This window comes from Rattus norvegicus, chromosome 9 (assembly GCF_021556685.1).
Source record: "Rattus norvegicus strain SHRSP/BbbUtx chromosome 9, alternate assembly SHRSP_T2T, whole genome shotgun sequence".
Classification (NCBI taxonomy): domain Eukaryota; kingdom Metazoa; phylum Chordata; class Mammalia; order Rodentia; family Muridae; genus Rattus; species Rattus norvegicus.
In genome coordinates this window covers 8,876,449-8,896,544 of record NC_141542.1, presented here as the reverse complement: position 1 = coordinate 8,896,544, position 20,096 = coordinate 8,876,449, and the positions used below count along the sequence as shown (strand labels likewise).

The 20,096-nt window shown below is 42.7% G+C and overlaps 1 protein-coding gene across 4 annotated transcripts in view; it reads right to left on the bottom strand.

Annotated features, from left to right (window-relative positions):
* Plcl2 (phospholipase C-like 2) overlaps nt 1–20,096 on the bottom strand; it is a 185,311-nt gene that overhangs the window by 50,193 nt on the left and 115,022 nt on the right. Inside the window, exon 4 of one of the 4 annotated variants that reach the window (XM_087565081.1) lies at nt 15,631–16,501. Coding sequence (XP_087421207.1) covers nt 16,490–16,501 — 12 coding nt within the window. The 3' untranslated portion in view covers nt 15,631–16,489. 4 annotated transcript variants of the gene reach the window in all.

Genomic DNA, 20,096 nt, shown 5'->3' with positions numbered 1-20,096 from the left:
ACCACAACTAGCTTCAAATATACAAATGCATGTGTGTGTGTCTGTAGGTGTATGTTCTGGGTATCCAAACTCAGGTGTCATGCTTGAACAAACAAGTACTCTGAGCTAGCTCCTTATCCTAACGAGTCTATATAATTTCAACCTAGTACTACTGAACTTCCACACTGAATATCATATGCTTCATGGCATGACACAGAAACTGACAACAGACTAGGTTAGTTCCTGATGACAGGGGCCTACATTTCTAAAGTCAGGGAATAACCTGATATTCTTTTTTTTTAAAGATTTATTCATTTATTATATATAAGTACACTGTAGCTGTCTTCAGACACACCAGAGGAGGGCATCATATCTCTTTACAGATGGTTGTGAGCCACCATGTGGTTGCTGGGAATTGAACTCAGGACCTCTGGAAGAGCAGCCGGGTGCTCTTAACCACTGAGCCATCTCTCCAGCCCCCGATATTCTTAATAAATAAAATTAAATTATCAATGAACACTTTGATACAATGACATATTAAACAATTCATCCAAGTGATGAATCTTTGGCAAAAGTAATTTTATAAAGACATTTACATGAATATTTCATACTAACTGAGAGCCACACTTTGAGGAGAGCACTGATAAAACACTGACTGTATAAAAATATCGCCACTAACAGGCTAGAGTGCATCCTGAATCTCACCTAGCCCATGAGGGCCAGCCGCAGTCTTAAGTCACCAAAAAGTGCTTCCTGTTTTACAGTGCACTCCACCTGGGAAATCTCCAGGGTCTCTAACACAGGCCTTTGCTGCAAAAGGTGACTCAGCCACCCAGGAGCCAAAACACAGGTCAGAAGAGCAAAAGAACATGACCTCCTTTAGGCTCAAGGTCATAGGTAGCCAGGCAGCATCAGGAGCAGGCTGGATGCTATGGTAACATCAAACACAGGCTCCAGGCAGGCTACTTTGTTTTGTCACTTTGAAATTATTTGGAACTTGCAATCTGCACAAAATACACAAATTACTCTTAGACAAATGGCAACTGTCTTCTCTGCTTCTTTGAGAAGAATTCCCACAAACAGAACCTACACAATCCACAAAACAGTTTGCAGAGACAAAGCCTTCACGACAACAATGGCAGAGCTTAAGATACCAGGCAGATTCTAGATGCCACACAACCACACAGAGGACTGCATTTCTAATGTGCTGGCTGCGTCAATACGCAGTGCAGGCTCTGGTGCTGGGAGATTAGATGACTAGCATCTACGCACGAGGCACATGTCTTGAGGATTACCACCACTATCACCTTCCTCCTTTACCCTTGGCAATTATCTGACAATACAAATTACTCATCCAGATATAACAAAGAGAAGCCACTTTGCCAAGATGCTGGAAGAGAAGTATTCCCCATCTGCAGCAGTCAGGATGCAGAGAGAGCAACTCAGCTTTGTTGTTCCCTCAACAATCGTAAAACAAGCTTTTTAACTCACCTCGATCACCTAACGTTCCACTTTCTCCTGGCTCCTATCTGGAATGCCCAAACCTTTTTCTAGGTGACATTTCAGGAAGAAAGTCATTAGAGTGGTACAGACGATGGGCTGCAGTGGGGGAGGGGAAGGCCAAAAGACTCAGTGGCCTGGTAGTAGCAGAGGGGTAAAGGGACACTGTGAAGGAGTCCTTCTCATGCATGTTTCTGTGTCTATGCAGCACACTGTGTGGAGCATGGCAGACAATTCCACATATTCAAAGGATGAGCTACAGAACTTAGGTAACTAAATACCCAAAGTTCTCAGTTTACTGACATTAATTCACTCAAGTTCTGATCAACGTGATAAGCTTGAAAGTCAGGATCTGTGAAGAAACCATCTTCCAAATTATCTGACACCAAGAAAACAGATGATAGTCCTGAGCTTTACCATTAGGGTGGAAACTTCCCATCACCTAATAAAGAGAGGGCATAGGTTTCCAGTTTCTAGATGAAAAGAGGAAGGAAGTAGGAGTGACCTCCTGTGGTCAAGTCAGAGAAACTGTTGATGCAGCTAGAGGACCCGCCCAGCTCCCTCCACAGGCTAGGAGGGTAAAGAGGGAAACTGTTAGGATTTAGATGGGCATCTTGGGTATGCACAAAAAGAAGACATGTACAACCACAGTTCTGCAGAAACCCAGCATGCTTGGGAGGAGCAGAAAGAAGTGAAGAAAAGTGAGGAGGATGGGAGAGAATGAGCGCTGCAAACAGCAGAGCAGCACACTCGAAAGCCGTCAGCTAGCCAGACTGAAAACCTAGGAGCACGCACTGCCCCAAGGAAAGAGAAGACATCTAAACCGGTTTTCACCTGGGCTGAGTATTAAGTCCTCAGATTCTGTCTCATTGGCAGAAGGTGATAAAAGACTGCAGAAGAAAAATGACAGGAGGTAAGGACAGCAGCTCTCTCTCCTGTACCCAGTTCAGTGTGCAGAATCGAGTGCAGAGCACAGTTCACAGAGTAAAGCACACAAGGAAGCGAAATCTGCCCCATAGCTTCAAAGAATAACCAGGGCATAGCGACGCACAGGCGTACAGGCTGATAAAGTATGAGTCCCCTTTACACAGGATTCCCTATAGGGATCCCTGATAGAGAAAATAACTTGGTAAACAACTTTAAAGGCACCTTAAACCCACAAAAACGATATTAATACAAAACACTTCTAAGCAGGCTGATGATGTGGCACAAGGGTTTGGAGGACTTGTTGCTCTTGCAGAGAACTCAGGTTTATTTCCCAGCACGTCCATGGTGGTTCAAAACTACACAAGGGATCTGAAACCATCTTCTGATTTCCCCCCGCACCAAGTGTGCACGTGGCATGCGCACACATGTACACACATAGAAAAACACTTAGAAAGAATTTAAAAAACACTTCTAAGAGAAAATATGCAAGATAAGGTTTGAAAGAATTAAGGAAGACTAAATTCCAATATTCAGTGTGTGATTTGATAGACGCACTGGAACTGATTTCTCTGCTTGCACAGGAAGAATAAAATACTCTAGTGTTCTTTTGCAAAATGCATACGTTTATTTCCTAAGCTTCAGGTTTCTGATAAATGGTGTGGTCTGTCTCCTTAGACAAGTATTCAACAACACTCATGTAAATAAAACCTTTGAAAATATTAGTAATCCTTCCTTTCCCCTTTAAAAAGTAATACCAAAGTTCTAAACAAAGAAGCAAAACAGTGAAGACCCTGTCAAATACATAGCCTCACACCACTGCCCCACGAATTCTCTAGGCAGTTCTGCTACAAATCGAAACCCCCAAGAAAGAGAAATGCACTAATAAAAGGTTCCAGTTTGCCATCCACAGATGACTGGGCAGAACCACACCTATCAATTATTGCTTTCTTAGACATTTTGAACGATGCTGTCATTATGTTGGACAACACATTGGCTTGCTTCATACAGGCTGAGTATCTCTCACCTGAAATGCCTACAACCATCAGTGTTTCCATTTTTAAAATATTTGCATACACTTACTAGTTGAGCATCCCCAATTTAAGACTCTGGACTTTGCAACTGTCCACATCTGGACTTTCAGATTAGGGATGCTCAGCCCTGATCACATCCTGTCTGATGAAACCATCTGAAAACATGTTGAATCCCTTAACAGAGACAAAAATTGGACTTAAATGATAAAAACCGCTATATGGTACACTGGCTGGTTTTGTATCAACGTGACACAAGTTAGTCATTTTGAAAGAAGGACCCTCACTTAAGGAAATAACTCTACCAAGTTGCCCTATGGGCAAGCCTGTGGTTCATTTTCTTGACTGATGATTACTGTGAGAGGGCTCAGCTCAGTATGGGTAGTGGGTGTTATAAGAAAGCGGCTGACCCAGCCACAGGAATAAGCCAGTAGGCAGCATTGCTCCATGGCTTCTGCTTCAGTTTCTGCCTCCAGGTTCCTGTCCTGACTTCCTTAGATGACGCGACTACAACCATAAACCAAAACACTTCCCTTAATCCCCAACTTGCTTGTGGCCATGGCATTTTATCACATCAGTAAAAATCTACACCAGAAAGAAATCGGTACCGGGTCACTGGGTACTGCTGAGACAGATCTGACAAGGGTTCTGGGAGAACTGTGGTAGCATTGGAACTCTGGGCTGGAAAAGCCACTGAGTGTTAGGAGTCCTGGGCACTGTCTTATGTGAGCTCAGAAGATAAGAGTGTTGAGAGAAATGTAGACAATAGATACTTGGATTATGAAATTTCAGAGGGAAGTTCTGAAGGTCCCTTAAACATTCTATTGGGTCACTCAGTATTTTGAATAAAGAGCTACTAAAGCAAAATCTTGACTTTTCTGGGACAATCTACTAGTCAACTGGGGCTGAGGCAAAAACTGGGAAGTGTTTAATTGGGGTCAACACACAGAAGCTGTAGTTCAGAGTGCACCAAGGTTGTATTGTGCTTGTACTGTAAGTTTCTCCCAGTAATACTGGTTTGGAAGGGGTCATGAAGAACAAACAAAATTTGGCACTGTGAGAAGCCAGGACAGGCCACTTGTGGAGAGCAGGTGGAATAGCAGTGAACACTTCAGGGATGATGGGGAGAGAGTGAAGCTTGTCACCCTGTGGTAAGATAGAATCCCTGAAGAGGCCAGCAGAACATTGGTGAAGGTGCAGCCCAATTACAATGGAGACCCCAGCATTTTGAGGACTCTAAGGTCATGCAACCAAGATAGCAGCAGCCATCAAGTAGAGCTAACTTGAGCCTAGGAACAAGCTATCTGTGCTGCAAACAGCAGGAGTAGAGAAATGAAACTTTTGCAGCCTGGGGAACATGAGTGAGTCTCAGGCTTGGTTAAGCACTGGATTTTGTATACTTTTGAACTTTGATTTTTCTATGGTTTAACTATAACTGTGGCCAGGTTCTTCCCTCTTAAAGAAAGCATTTCACTTAATTTCTATTTTTACAGGAGCTCACAGTTGAGAGATTTGAACTTTTAAAGAGATTTTAGAGTTTATGAAAGATACTGGTTATTTTGGAGAAACTGGCTATTTTAGAGACTCAGATATTTTGGAGTGGCTTTGAAAGTTGGCAGTCATATTGAATGTTTTTAGAGAGGAAGTTTTAAAGACAGCAAGACTTTTAAAGCTCGGAGTATGTTTTATATTGCGATACTGATAATATAACATCTTGGGGACAACTAGCAAAGGAAGGTTATGGTTTAACAGTGATGTGATTGTAGGTCAAGCTGACAGCGGTCTACTCTGCTGGCTAGTTTTATGTCAATTCGACACAAGACAGAATCATTTTAGGAAAGGGAACCTCAATTAAGAAAATGCCCCCACCAGGTTGATCATGGGAAAGCCTGCAGTGAATTGTCTTGATTGACAATTGTGTGGAAGAGCCCAGGTCACTGTGAGTGGTGCCACCCCTGGGCTATTGGTCCTGGGTGCTATAAAAAAACAGATGGAGGGGCTGGAGAGATGGCTCAGTGGTTAAGAGCACTGTCTCTGCTCTTCCAGAGGTCCTGAGTTCAATCCCCAGCAACCACATGGTGGCTCACAACCATCTGTAATGAGATCTGATGCCCTCTTCTGTGTCTGAAGACAGCGACAGTGTCCTCACATACATAAAATAAACAAATAAATGTTCTAAAAAAGGGGAAGGGAAGAAATAGACAGAGCAATCATGCAGAACAAGTCAGTAAGCAGCATTCCTCCCTGGCCTATGCTTCACTTCCTGCCTCAGGAGTCCTGTCCCACCTTTCTTGGATGAGGGACTATAAACTGTAACATGAACCTTTTCCTTTATTTAAAGTCATGGTGTTTTATCACAGCAATAGAAACCCTAACAGAGACAATGGCAAAGTCTACTTCAAGGCTATTGCCAGTACTCCAAACACTACTCTTTCTATAACTGCTCCTGAGTACCTGTGCTGGGATTCATTTGAATGTGTGCTCCTCAATGATTTCTTTTAAAAATTGTATTCTAAACTTTTATTATTAAAAAGGTAGTGAAGTAAAAAAAATTACACCCAAATTTACCAGACCCAAAAATCTATACAACTCACTAAACTTCTGTACAATTACAGAAGCCATTCAAAAATATAAACTGTGAAGCTTCCGATTTTATTCTTTTAATATCAAGTATATTTAATGTACTTATCTTCCACCAAAAATGAAAAATCTATGACAGTGTTAAACTAAAAACAATTCCTTTCATTTCGCAGTCAGCCCTCCCTCGTCCCGTAATACTAAGCTGTCCCTGTTGTCTTTTTTATATGTCACCCCGTATCCATCCATATACGTTTACACGTGTACATACATTATTGGTAGATTCTGTGTATGAGGGAGACCATGTAGTTTTCATATAAAGGTTTCTGTGAAGACATATAAAGGCGTTAAACTAGATCAGAAACAGTTATATAATCAGCAGTGTGTGTGAGCCTTGAAGCATCATAATGTAGAAGTTTCCAGTCTCCTTGCTTCTGATGATACATGCCTTCGTACTGTGTGGTAACCACTTCTCTCCCACTGGCAACCGAGAACACGGTGGAGCAGGTCAGGTCTGTGCCTTTGGAAGCATCACTTGCTGAGCCTCTCTGGCCACCAAATAAAACCACAAACCATGGAATTCATACCTCTTTGGAAGGTGCATTTATATCTGTAATTACCACTCCTCCACTCCCTACTCTCTCCGCTTCCCCTGCTTCAGGTCATGGGAAGGTGTTCTAAAAGCATAACATTCTAGCTGTCTTTTATGTGGACATTTTCAATCTGTCCATACAGGTGACTCCTCTGAGCTCTGAATTTCAAGATGAGAGTGACAAAAGGAGTCGTGAAGAGTCATGAAGGAGATGGAGATCAGTGACGACCTTAGATGGAAATCCACAGTAACCTTACTGCGGGTCACCTCTGACTTGATCCAGACAGCGGGCTGTACTAACCATGAGATGTGCCACGACTGTGGCATAAACAGAAGTTCCTGATCTCTACGCTATCAATACTGCTGTATGGAGAAAAGCTTTCACGTCACAGATTAAAGAACAATTTTTCATATATTTTAATCATGTTTTCTCTCCTTAACTCCCCCAGACCCTCCCACACTCCTATTCACCAACTTTATGTCTTCCTCTCACTTTGTTTCAAAACAGGAAAAAAAAAAGAAACAAAAAGAACTCACGAAAAGAAAATAAGTAAATAAAGACAAACAGTAAAAGAGGAATAGGAGGAAAAAGTCCAAATAAAGGAAAAGGAAACAAAAAGTTTACACAAATACCACCATTCTGTGTTGGCCAGCCACTTCTGGGCATACCACCTACCCTGGAGTGTGGTTGATACTATTCCTCTATTGGAGAAAAAAGTTGACTTTTCCCTTTACCAGCAGGTATCAACTGATCAACATATATTTTAAGAAAATATCTTAAAATATTTATCTTAATATCTTAAATATTAAAGTATTTTAATTTTTACACAATAAGGGAAGATGTTTGTATAAAAAGCATTTAAAACAAAAATACATAAATGATTATTTTTAAAAATACTTATTTTTTATTTATGTGTATGTGTGTGTAGGGACATGTGGGGGCAGCCCACAGAGGCCAAATAAGGGTATTGGGTCTCCAGTAGCGACAGTTACAAGTAGTCTGCCGTGGGAACCAAACTACTCCTCTGGAAAAGCAACAAGGCTCTTGGCCTCCAAACCATTCTCTTTAGCCCCTTCACTTCATGTTTTGAAATTATCTTTTACTTTTTGAGACAATACTTAGTATATTTTCATCAACATTTAGCCTATTATTCTGGCTAATTTTAACACATTATCATAATACGAGAAACTATCATGTCACTAAAAAGGATAATAAAATGTAAGAGTTTACTATTGCTACAGCATTAATTTGAATCTAATTTGAATATTTTGTAGAAGTTTAGATGGAATTAAAACAAAAAAATGATAAACTTTGGTATCCTGCAAAAAAAGCTATTTCAATTATACATTAGAAGGGAGTAACACAACTTGAAACTTCATATGACTTCATGTAACACAACCCTAAAACCAGACACAATTTATGTAATGTTATCATCTAGTGTTGCAGGGTGGATCTAGTTGATCACACTGTGAACCCCAAGATTGTGTTATTTACTGAAAAAGACCTGTTTCTAGTTGTAATGTGGCTCACCCTTACCACACACTTTTAATCCCTCTGGCTAGAATACAGACTTGCTTTTAGTACACATGTTTAATCCCAAACAATGCAGGTAAAGTTAGTTTGTAGAAGGAAGCACCCTTGTTTGAATGTGATGTTTTATTCAGTGGCAGAAAAAGTGATGAATCAGAGAAAGATTTGACAGAATAGTATATGTCAACTCTCAAAAGAAGAGTGTACAGTACAGGAATACAGTAGAGCTCATGCAGAAGAGTACAGAATAGTTGGGAGGGAGAGTAGAGAAGCACAAAGAAGAGAAGGGGAATGTGAGGGGTCTTACTGGGACAGTCATACTGAGACAAGTTCAGAGAGAGAACAAGCTAGACACAGGTGTGTGGAGAGCCACAATAACATTCGCCACCACAAGATGGCGATGGCTTCCACTGCGCCCCACGTGGAAAGCCAGGATAGCTTTTGCCATTACAAGATGGCGCTGGCCTCCGCCGCGCCAGCCGACTTCCTTTCAGGAAGTTAACTGTGTGCGCATGTGCAAGAGTGCCTTCGTGCCAGGTCTTTGCCCACTCCGGGGCGTGCCTAATGAGATCATGGGTAAGCGACCAATCAGGTGTGGATGCGCCGCGCTAGGGTGTATATAAGCCACGCCATGCTGGCGCCCCGGGCCCTCTCTTTAAGATACAATAAACGTTTAAGCTGCAGAAGGATTCGTGTGTCCCTGCGTGTTCTTGCTGGCGAGATAGCGCGGGGCATCTGGTGCTGAAACCCGGGATAGAAACGCCACACCATCGCCAGGCACCGAGAGAGGGGTCCTCCGACCGTGGAGGGAATCCAGAACTGTAGTGTTTTAAGGTAGGCTCTGAAAGATATGTTTGGTCTTGATCTGTTTCACGTCTCTCCCCCGCTAGAAGATGCGGCGGAAGTTTTTATCATTTTAGCAGCCTTCGTGCTTTCTCTTTTGGTTTTTGATTTTGTGGCTGCCGCTAGGCACCATCAGAGGTCGTGCCTAGAAGATGGGAAATGCCGCCCAACTGTGGTAGCAGGACAGAGAGTGCTAGGGAAGTTACAAGGCAGCATGTCAGAAACAGAGCGGCATAAAAAATTAAAGAGCTCAAAGAGAAAAGATAAATATAAGCAAAAAGACCCTTCCAAAGACTTCAGATCTGAGGGAGCGAGAGGTTGGGGAAAGAACACCCCAGGAGAGAAACAGAGAAAGGAGAAAAAAGTTTTGAAAGGGAGAAGCCTTTATCCGGTAAAGGAGTTAGAGGGTTTAGAGCTTGATAGCTCAGAGACAGACGAGCTTAGCTCCTCTGAGAGAGAGGATTTAGAAGATGAGGCAGCTCGCTATGAAGAAGAAGAAGGATATTACCCAGATGAACAACGAGCTAACAGCTTGGGTAAACAGAAGGAAGTAGGAGGTGGAAACCATGCGGTTTCCCGGCCTATAAGCCCCAGCGCCCCTCCATATTATATGGAGAGATTCCACTCAGATTCCTTCCTCACTAAAGAGGAACAGAAAAAGATACAGCAGGGATTTCCAGTGTTTGAGGCCGCCGATGGAGGCCGTGTTCACGCACCAGTAGAATATGTTCAAATTAAGGAACTTGCCGAGTCGGTCCGTAACTACGGAGTTAGTGCCAATTTTACTATTGCTCAAGTCGAGAGGCTTGCCACTCTGGCCATGACTCCAGGAGACTGGCAGACAACAGTGGAGGCTGCGCTCCCTAATATGGGACAATACATGGAATGGAAAGCCTTGTGGTATGACGCCTCTCAGGCACAGGCCAAAGTCAATGCCATTGCTGAAGGCAATCAGAGAGACTGGACGCTTGATCTGCTAACAGGACAAGGGCAGTATGCCAATAATCAAACTAACTATGACTGGGGAGCATACACTCAAATCTCCGCTGCCGCTGTTAAGGCATGGAAGGCACTTTCCAAGAAGGGAGAGTCTGGGGGACATTTAACAAGAATTATACAAGGCCCCCAGGAGCCATTTTCAGACTTCGTGGCTAGGATGACAGAGGCAGCAGGCAGGATCTTTGGAGACCCTGAACAGGCAATGCCTTTAGTGGAACAGTTGGTCTATGAGCAAGCCACACAGGAATGCAGAGCAGCTATTATACCTAGGAAGAGCAAAGGATTACAGGACTGGCTGAGAGTTTGCCGAGAACTTGGAGGCCCGCTTACTAATGCCGGCCTCGCGGCTGCTATCCTACAGGGCCAAAAGTGCTCAGGTACAGGTGATCGCAGGGTCTGCTATAACTGTGGCAAACCAGGACATCTGAAAAAGGAGTGTCAGGCCCTCACAAAGAAGAGAGCACCAGGACTGTGTACTAAGTGTAGGAAAGGCTATCATTGGGGTAGTGAGTGTCGCTCAGTTAAAGATATCAGAGGCAGGCTTATTCAGCCCGGGCCTCCCCAGGCAGACGGGGATGAAAACACTCCAAAAAATGGTTATCTGGGCCCCAAGTCTCAGGGCCCCAAAACATATGGGACTCCAGCTCACAACAAACGGACACCATGGTTCACAGAGCTACAAAAGGCTCAGCAGGAGTGGACCTCCGTTCCACCACCCAATTCATATTAATGCCACTGATGGGTGTGCAACCTGTCCCTACTGACTACAAAGGCCCCTTACCTGTGGGAAGTGTCGGCCTTATTTTGGGTCGATCCTCCTTAACCTTAAAGGGACTTATTGTTCACCCTGGAATAATAGATCAAGATTACACGGGAGAACTTCAAGTTCTCTGCTCTTGCCCTCAAGGTGTTTTTCCATTTCCTAAGGTGACAGGATTGCTCAGTTGATTATCCTTCCAAGCTTACATGATCATTTTCCTTCTTCCGGGGTCCCTAGAGGCACCGCGAAGTTTGGCTCTTCCGGGACTGATTCTGCTTATTTAATGATGGACCTTAATTCCAGACCCTCTTTAGAGTTGAATATAGAAGGGAAAACTTTTACGGGAATTCTAGATACAGGGGCTGATAAGAGCATTATCTCCTCTAGATGGTGGCCTAAGGCACGGCCTGTCACTCAATCATCCCATTCCTTACAAGGACTAGGGTATGAGGCCAGCCCCACTATCAGCTCACGCTCCTTGATCTGGAATGCTCCAGAAGGCCAATCAGGAAGGTTCATTCCTTATGTCCTCCCCCTTCCTGTTAACCATGGGGGAGGGATGTCTTAAAGGGTCTAGGACTGATATTGACCAACGAGTACTCTCGACAAGCTGTCGAGATTATGAAGAGAATGGGTTACGAGGAAGGGAAGGGATTAGGAAAAAAGGAACAAGGAAAATTAGAACCGGTCCCACAAGAAGGTAATATAGGAAGGCAGGGCCTGGGTTTTTCCTAGGTGCCATTGAGGGTTCTGTGCCCATACCCTGGCTCACAGAGGAGACAAAATGGGTTCCTCAATGGCCTCTATCCTCTGAAAAATTGGAAGCTGCCACTAAATTAGTTAATGAACAATTACAGCTTGGTCATTGAGAACCATCCATTTCACCATGGAATACTCCTATTTTTGTGATAAAGAAAAAAATCAGGAAAATGGAGACTTCTCCATGATTTGAGAGCCATTAATGCTGATAACCTGGTCAAGGAAGAAATAAAGAAAGAAATTAAAGACTTTTTAGAATTTAATGAAAATGAAGGTACAACATACCCAAACTTATGGGACACAATGAAAGCTGTGCTAAGAGGAAAACTCATAGCGCTGAGTGCCTGCAGAAAGAAACAGGAAAGAGCATATGTCAGCAGCTTGACAGCACACCTAAAAGCTCTAGAACAAAAAGAAGCAAATAAACCCAGGAGGAGTAGAAGGCAGGAAATAATCAAACTCAGAGCTGAAATCAACCAAGTAGGAACAAAAAGGACCATAGAAAGAATCAACAGAACTAAAAGTTGGTTCTTTGAGAAAATCAACAAGATAGATAAACCCTTAGCCAGACTAACGAGAGGACACAGAAAGTGTGTCCAAATTAACAAAATCAGAAATGAAAAGGGAGACATAACTACAGATTCAGAGGAAATTCAAAAAATCATCAAATCTTACTATAAAAGCCTATATTCAACAAAACTTGAAAATCTGCAGAAAATGGACAATTTCCTAGACAGATACCAGGTGCCGGAGTTAAATCAGGAACAGATAAACCAGTTAAACGACCCCATAACTCCTAAGGAAATAGAAGCAGTCATTAAAGGTCTCCCAACCAAAAAGAGCCCAGGTCCAGACGGGTTTAGTGCAGAATTCTACCAGACCTTCATAGAAGACCTCATACCAATATTATCCAAACTATTCCACAAAATTGAAACAGATGGAGCACTACTGAATTCCTTCTATGAAGCCACAATTACTCTTATACCTAAACCACACAAAGACCCAACAAAGAAAGAGAGCTTCAGACCAATTTCCCTTATGAATATCGACGCAAAAATACTCAATAAAATTCTGGCAAACCGAATCCAAGAGCACATCAAAACAATCATCCACCATGATCAAATAGGCTTCATCCCAGGCATGCAGGGATGGTTTAATATACGGAAAACCATCAACGTGATCCATTATATAAACAAACTGAAAGAACAAAACCACATGATCATTTCATTAGATGCTGAGAAAGCATTTGACAAAATTCAACACCCCTTCATGATAAAAGTCCTGGAAAGAATAGAAATTCAAGGGGCTGGGGATTTAGCTCAGTGGTAGAGCGCTTACCTAGGAAGCGCAAGGCCCTGGGTTCGGTCCCCAGCTCCGAAAAAAAGAACCAAAAAAAAAAAAAAAAAAAAAAAGAAAAGAATAGGAATTCAAGGCCCATACCTAAACATAGTAAAAGCCATATACAGCAAACCAGTTGCCAACATTAAACTAAATGGAGAGAAACTTGAAGCAATCCCACTAAAATCAGGGACTAGACAAGGCTGCCCACTCTCTCCCTACTTATTCAATATAGTTCTTGAAGTTCTAGACAGAGCAATCAGACAACAAAAGGAGGTCAAGGGGATACAGATCGGAAAAGAAGAAGTCAAAATATCACTATTTGCTGATGATATGATAGTATATTTAAGTGATTCCAAAAGTTCCACCAGAGAACTACTAAAGCTGATAAACAACTTCAGCAAAGTGGCTGGGTATAAAATTAACTCAAATAAATCAGTGGCCTTCCTCTACACAAAAGAGAAACAAGCCGAGAAAGAAATTAGGGAAACGACACCCTTCATAATAGACCCAAATAATATAAAGTACCTCGGTGTGACTTTAACCAAGCAAGTAAAAGATCTGTACAATAAGAACTTCAAGACTCTGAAGAAAGAAATTGAAGACGACCTCAGAAGATGGAAAGATCTCCCATGCTCATGGATTGGCAGGATTAATATAGTAAAAATGGCCATTTTACCAAAAGCAATCTGCAGATTCAATGCAATCCCCATCAAAATACCAATCCAATTCTTCAAAGACCTAGACAGAACAATTTACAAATTCATCTGGAATAACAAAAAACCCAGGATAGCTAAAACTATCCTCAACAATAAAAGGACTTCAGGGGGAGTCGCTATTCCTGAACTCAAGCAGTATTACAGAGGGATAGTGATAAAAACTGCATGGTATTGGTACAGAGACAGACAGATAGACCAATGGAACAGAATTGAAGATCCAGAAATGAACCCACATACCTATGGGCACTTGATTTTTGACAAAGGAGCCAAAACCATCAAATGGAAAAAAGACAGCATTTTCAGCAAATGGTGCTGGTTCAACTGGAGGTCAACATGTAGAAGAATGCAGATCGATCCATCCTTATCACCCTGTACAAAGCTTAAGTCCAAGTGGATCAAGGACCTCCACATCAAACCAGATACACTCAAACTAATAGAAGAAAAACTAGGGAAGCATCTGGAACACATGGGCACTGGAAAAAATTTCCTGAACAAAACACCAATGGCTTATGCTCTAAGATCAAGAATCGACAAACGGGATCTCATAAAACTGCAAAGCTTCTGTAAGGCAAAGGACACTGTGGTTAGGACAAAACGGCAACCAACAGATTGGGAAAAGATCTTTACCAATCCTACAACAGATAGAGGCCTTATATCCAAAATATACAAAGAACTCAAGAAGTTAGACTGCAGGGAGACAAATAACCCTATTAAAAATGGGGTTCAGAGCTAAACAAAGAATTCACAGCTGAGGAATGCCGAATGGCTGAGAAACACCTAAAGAAATGTTCAACATCTTTAGTCATGAGGGAAATGCAAATCAAAACAACCCTGAGATTTCACCTCACACCAGTGAGAATGGCTAAGATCAAAAACTCAGGTGACAGCAGATGCTGGCGAGGATGCGGAGAAAGAGGAACACTCCTCCATTGTTGGTGGGATTGCAGACTGGTACAACCATTCTGGAAATCAGTCTGGAGGTTCCTCAGAAAATTGGACATTGAACTGCCTGAGGATCCAGCTATACCTCTCTTGGGCATATACCCAAAAGATGCCGCAACAGATAAAAAAGACACGTGCTCCACTATGTTCATGGCAGCCTTATTTATAATAGCCAGAAGCTGGAAAGAACCCAGATGCCCTTCAACAGAGGAATGGATACAGAAAATGTGGTACATCTACACAATGGAATATTACTCAGCTATCAAAAACAACGAGTTTATGAAATTCGTAGGGAAATGGTTGAAACTGGAAAATATCATCCTAAGTGAGGTAACCCAATCACAGAAAAACACACATGGTATGCACTCATTGATAAGTGGCTATTAGCCCAAATGCTTGAATTACCCTAGATCCCTAGAACAAATGAAACTCAGGACGGATGATCAAAATGTGAATGCTTCACTCCTTCTTTAAAAGGGTAATAAGAATACCCGTGGCAGGGAATAGAGAGGCAAAGATTAAAACAGACACAGAAGGAACACCCATTCAGAGCCTGCCCACATGTGGCCCACAGATATACAGCCATCCAATTAGACAAGATGGATGAAACAAAGAAGGGCAGGCTGACAGGAGCGGGATGTAGATCGCTCCTGAGAGACACAGCCAGAATACAGCAAATACAGAGGCGAATGCCAGCAGCAAACCACTGAACTGAGAATAGGACCCCCGTTGAAGGAATCAGAGAAAGAACTGGAAGAGCTTGAAGGGGCTCGAGACCCCACATGAACAACAATGCCAAGCAACCAGAGCTTCCAGGGACTAAGCCACTACCTAAAGACTATACAGGGACTGACCCTGGACTCTGACCTCATAGGTAGTAATGAATATCCTAGTAAGAGCACCAGTGGAAGGGGAAGCCCTGGGCCCTGCTAAGACTGAACCCCCAGTGAACCTGATTGTTGGGCAGAGGGCGGCAATGGGGGGAGGATGGGAAGGGGAACACCCATAAAGAAGGGGAGGGGGATGGATTAGGGGGATGTTTGCCCGGAAACCGGGAAAGGGAATAACACTCGAAATGTATATAAGAAATACTCAAGTTAATAAAAAAAAAAAAAAAAAAGAGAGAGAGAGCCAATAATGCACAGATGCATTTATTTGGCTCGATCCAAGGAGGCCTACCCTTACTCTCCGCCTTACCTAAGCAATGGAAAATAATAATGATAGATATTAAGGATTGTTTCTTTTCCATCCCTTTGTGTCCACAAGACAGACAAAAGTTTGCATTTACTATACCAACCTTTAATCATCTTGAACCTGATAAGAGATTTCAGTGGAAGGTCCTGCCTCAAGGCATGGCCAATAGCCCCACTATGTGCCAACTATATGTGCAACGAGCCCTTGAACCTATAAGGAAGCAATTTCCATCTTTGCTTCTGGCTCATTACATGGATGATATTCTAATGTGTGACAGAGATTTAACAACCTTACAGACCTCATATCCCATCTTAATCAAAACATTGGGACATTGGGGACTACAAGTCACTACAGAAAAGGTTCAAATTGCAGAAATTGGCTCATTTCTGGGATCAGTCTTTTATCCTGAAAAAATAGTTCCTCAGAAATTAGAGATTCGTAGAGATCATTTACATACCTTAAATGATTTCCAAAAATTATTGGGAGATATAAATTGGCTGAGACCATTTTTAAAGATTTCCTCTGCTGAGGTGAAACTTTATTTGATATTTTGGAAGGGGACTCTCATATCTTCTCTCCGAGAGCATTGACGCCAGCCGCAAACCAGGCCTTACAAGTTGTAGAAAGTGCCTTACAGGATGCTCAATTGCAGCGCATTGATGAAACCAAGCCTTTTGATTTGTGTGTTTTCAAAACTATGCAATTACCAACAGCTGTCTTGTGGCAGGTTGGGCCTTTATTATGGATCCATCCCAATGCATCGCCTGCTAAGATTATTGACTGGTATCCCGATGTGGTTGCTCAGCTTGCACTCTGCGGGTTGAAGGCAGCTATTACTCATTTTGGGAAAAAACCCAAAATTTTGATAGTACCATATACAGCCATTCAGGTTCAAACATTAGCTGCTACCTCAAATGCTTGGGCAGTGTTAGTTACTTCCTTTGCTGGACAGATTGATAATCATTATCTAAAACACCCGATCCTACAATTTGCTTTAAGCCAAGCCATTGTGTTCCCACACATAATGTCTCAGAAACCACTTGTTGATGACCCCTTGTTGTTGATGAAACCACTTGTTGTTGATCTGTAGTGTATACAGATGGGTCAAAAACTGGTGTAGGTGCTTATGTGGTCAATAATAAGGTAGTGTCTAAGCAGTATAATGAAACCTCACCTCAAGTTGTGGAATGTTTAGTGGTGCTAGAGGTCCTCGAGACCTTCCCAGGCCCGCTTAACATTGTGTCAGATTCCTCCTATGTGGTTAATGCAGTTAAGGTTCTTGAGGTGGCTGGATTAATCAGGCATTCCAGCAAACTTGCTCAAATTTTTCAACAAATTCAATCTACCCTTCTCGGCAGGAGATCCCCTGTATTTATAACACATATTAGAGCTCACTCGGGCCTTCCTGGTCCAATGTCCCGCGGAAATGACCTAGCAGACCAAGCTACAAGAGTGATTGCAGTTGCCTTGTCTCCCCAATTAGATGTAGCAAAAGAATTTCACAGACAATTTCATGTGACGGCTGAAACTTTATGCCGCCGATTTGCTTTGACTAGAAAAGAAGCTAGGGAGATAGTTACCCAATGTCAAAATTGTTGTCAATTCCTGCCTGTACCCCATGTGGGAGTTAATCCACGAGGAATCTGACCGCTACAGGTCTGGCAAATGGATGTTACTCATATCCCTTCTTTTGGAAGACTTCAGTATCTGCATGTTTCTATTGATACATGCTCTGGCATCATGTTTGCTACACCTCTAACAGGAGAAAAGGCCTCACATGCAATTCAACATTGCCTCGAGGCGTGGAGTGCTTGGGGTAAACCCAAACTCCTTAAGACAGACAATGAACCAGCTTATACTTCTTAAAAATTGCAACAATTCTGCCACCAGATGCATGTGACTCATCTGACTGGTCTCCTGTATAATCCTCAGGGACAGGGCATTGTAGAACGTGCCCATCGAACTCTCAAATCCTATTTAATTAAACAAAAAGGGGGAGTCGAGGAGGCTCTACCCTCAGTACCAAGAGTAGCTGTTTCCATGGCACTCTTCACCCTTAATTTTTTAAATCTTGATGCCCAAGGCCATACTGCGGCCGAACGTCACTATTCAGAGTCTGATAGACCAAAAGAGATGGTAAAATGGAAAGATGTTTTGACTGGTCTATGGAAAGGCCTGAATCCTATTTTAATAAGATCCAGGGGAGCTGTTTGTGTTTTCCCGCAGGAAGAAGACAACCCATTCTGGCTACCAGAACGACTGACACGGAGAATTCTGACGCCTAGAAATGACTCTCAGATGGATCCCTCAGAAACTACCTCTAGCCCTCACACTGCCTCTTTGGATTTGGATTCCTAGTACTTCAAAGAATGGGTGGGGGTGGCTCTGTTTGGTGCAGCCCTATGCTGTGGATTAGTGTTCATGCTATGGTTGGTATGCAAACTCAGATCTCAACAGAAACATGACAAGGTCGTTATCACTCAAGCACTTGTGGCCATTGAACAAGGGGCCTCCCCTGAAATTTGGTTATCTATGCTCAGGAATTAGTCGGTATCTGAGTTCTCTGCTCTTGCACCCCATGGATCTGTGGATCCATTGCACTGGGATGAGAGAGACTCAATGATTCTTTGATCAGCCCTTCTACATTGCTGAGGTTTCCTCATTGCACGCGATAGGGTGATCATGATTTCCCCACTAACTCATTTTCTGGCTGTCCTCTTTTATAGAGTTCGCCCTAGGTCGTTTAACAGTTACCGTCACACAGCACTGCGGTATCCAGAGATGGGCAACTTTCCTCATGCACAGACCAATCTAAGACACGGGGCCCGGTGGCGATAGGGTTACCCTATGACAGATAAGGCTGTGACATAGAGGAACGACCTAAGACAGTAGCCACAGCAGATGGACGTAACTGCAAGGACCTAGACCAGCCTCATATTAGTAAAACACTAAGGGGGAGATTTGGAGAGCCACAATAACATTTGCCACCACAAGATGGCGCTGGCTTCCACTGCGCCCCACGTGGAAAGTTGGGATAGCTTTTGCCATTACAAGATGGCGCTGGCCTCCGCCACGCCAGCCGACTTCCTTTCAGGAAGTTAACTGTGTGCGCATGTGCAAAAGTGCCTTCGTGCCAGGTCTTTGCCCACTCCAGGGCATGCCTAATGAGATCATGGGTAACCTACCAATCAGGTGTGGATGCGCCGTGCTAGGGTGTATATAAGCCGCGCCATGCTGGCGCCCCGGGCCCTCTCTTTAAGATACAATAAACGTTTAAGCTGCAGAAGGATTCGTGTGTTCCCGAGTGTTCTTGCTGGTGAGATAGCGCGGGGCACAGGTGAAGACAGAATGAGCCACACAAGGAATCAGAAGGTGAGGAAAGATCGCTAGAGTTAGTTTGAGGCCAACCAGAGTAATTCAGTGAGAAACTGAGAGAAAGTAAATTGAATCAAGTCATCCTGAAGAGGAGTTTAAACCAGAACAGCTGAGTTGAGCCAGACAGCTAGAGTTCAGAAAGAACAAGAAAATGTGAGCTTATTTAGAAGCAAATCTCAGAGGCTGAAAATATTGTAGCCCTAGATTAGATTGTGGGGAGGCTAGAAACTTCCAGGATTAGGCCCAGGTTAGCAGACTGAGGCAATAAGCCTTAGAGACAACAGTTACTTCAGGCTGTGACTAAAAGCTACTTTTACAATCTAGCAGTCCAGGAAGGGAAGGTGAGGGAACCAAGAAGCACTGAATGTTCCTGTGCCAAACACAGTTTTTAGTTCTATAAAGATTCCTGGTGTCCTCATGGACTGCTGAGATTCAGAGAACCCAGGCAGGACCACATTTCCTGCCCTGATCAGTACTGGACCGCTGAAACTGATTAACCAGTCTGTTCAGTTTTCATTTAGGGAGCTGTACCCCACCTCCAGAATTCCTGATAAAAACCTGTTCATAAAGAAATGTCACTGTGTGAATCTCACTGAAAAATTAGTGGCATCTATGGCTAAATCATGTCACGTTTTGATCAATGAAGAAGGTCTGTGAGTTTATTTGTGGTTTAAGTTTAAGAAACATCTATAAATACCAATTATTCATTTGATCTTCTTCCAATATAACTTAGACTTAAGAAATAACTGGACATGGAAAAGTGCCTCAACATTTCCATTTTTACTTCTTTTATTTTTCTAGAGCATTCAAAAGAAATCCCAGCATAGGCTTCTGAGTTTATTTTATCACCCTTCTTAGCTTTTAGGAACTATATGGATTCCTGAAGACAGAATATATTCATGATGGATAATGTGAGGCCTCAGATACCAGAATAATATATCCCAAATGGTGTTAGATACATCTGACCCTGACCTTTATATTATCCAGACATATATTTTAATTAATTTTTGAGAACTTCATCCATTGCACTTTA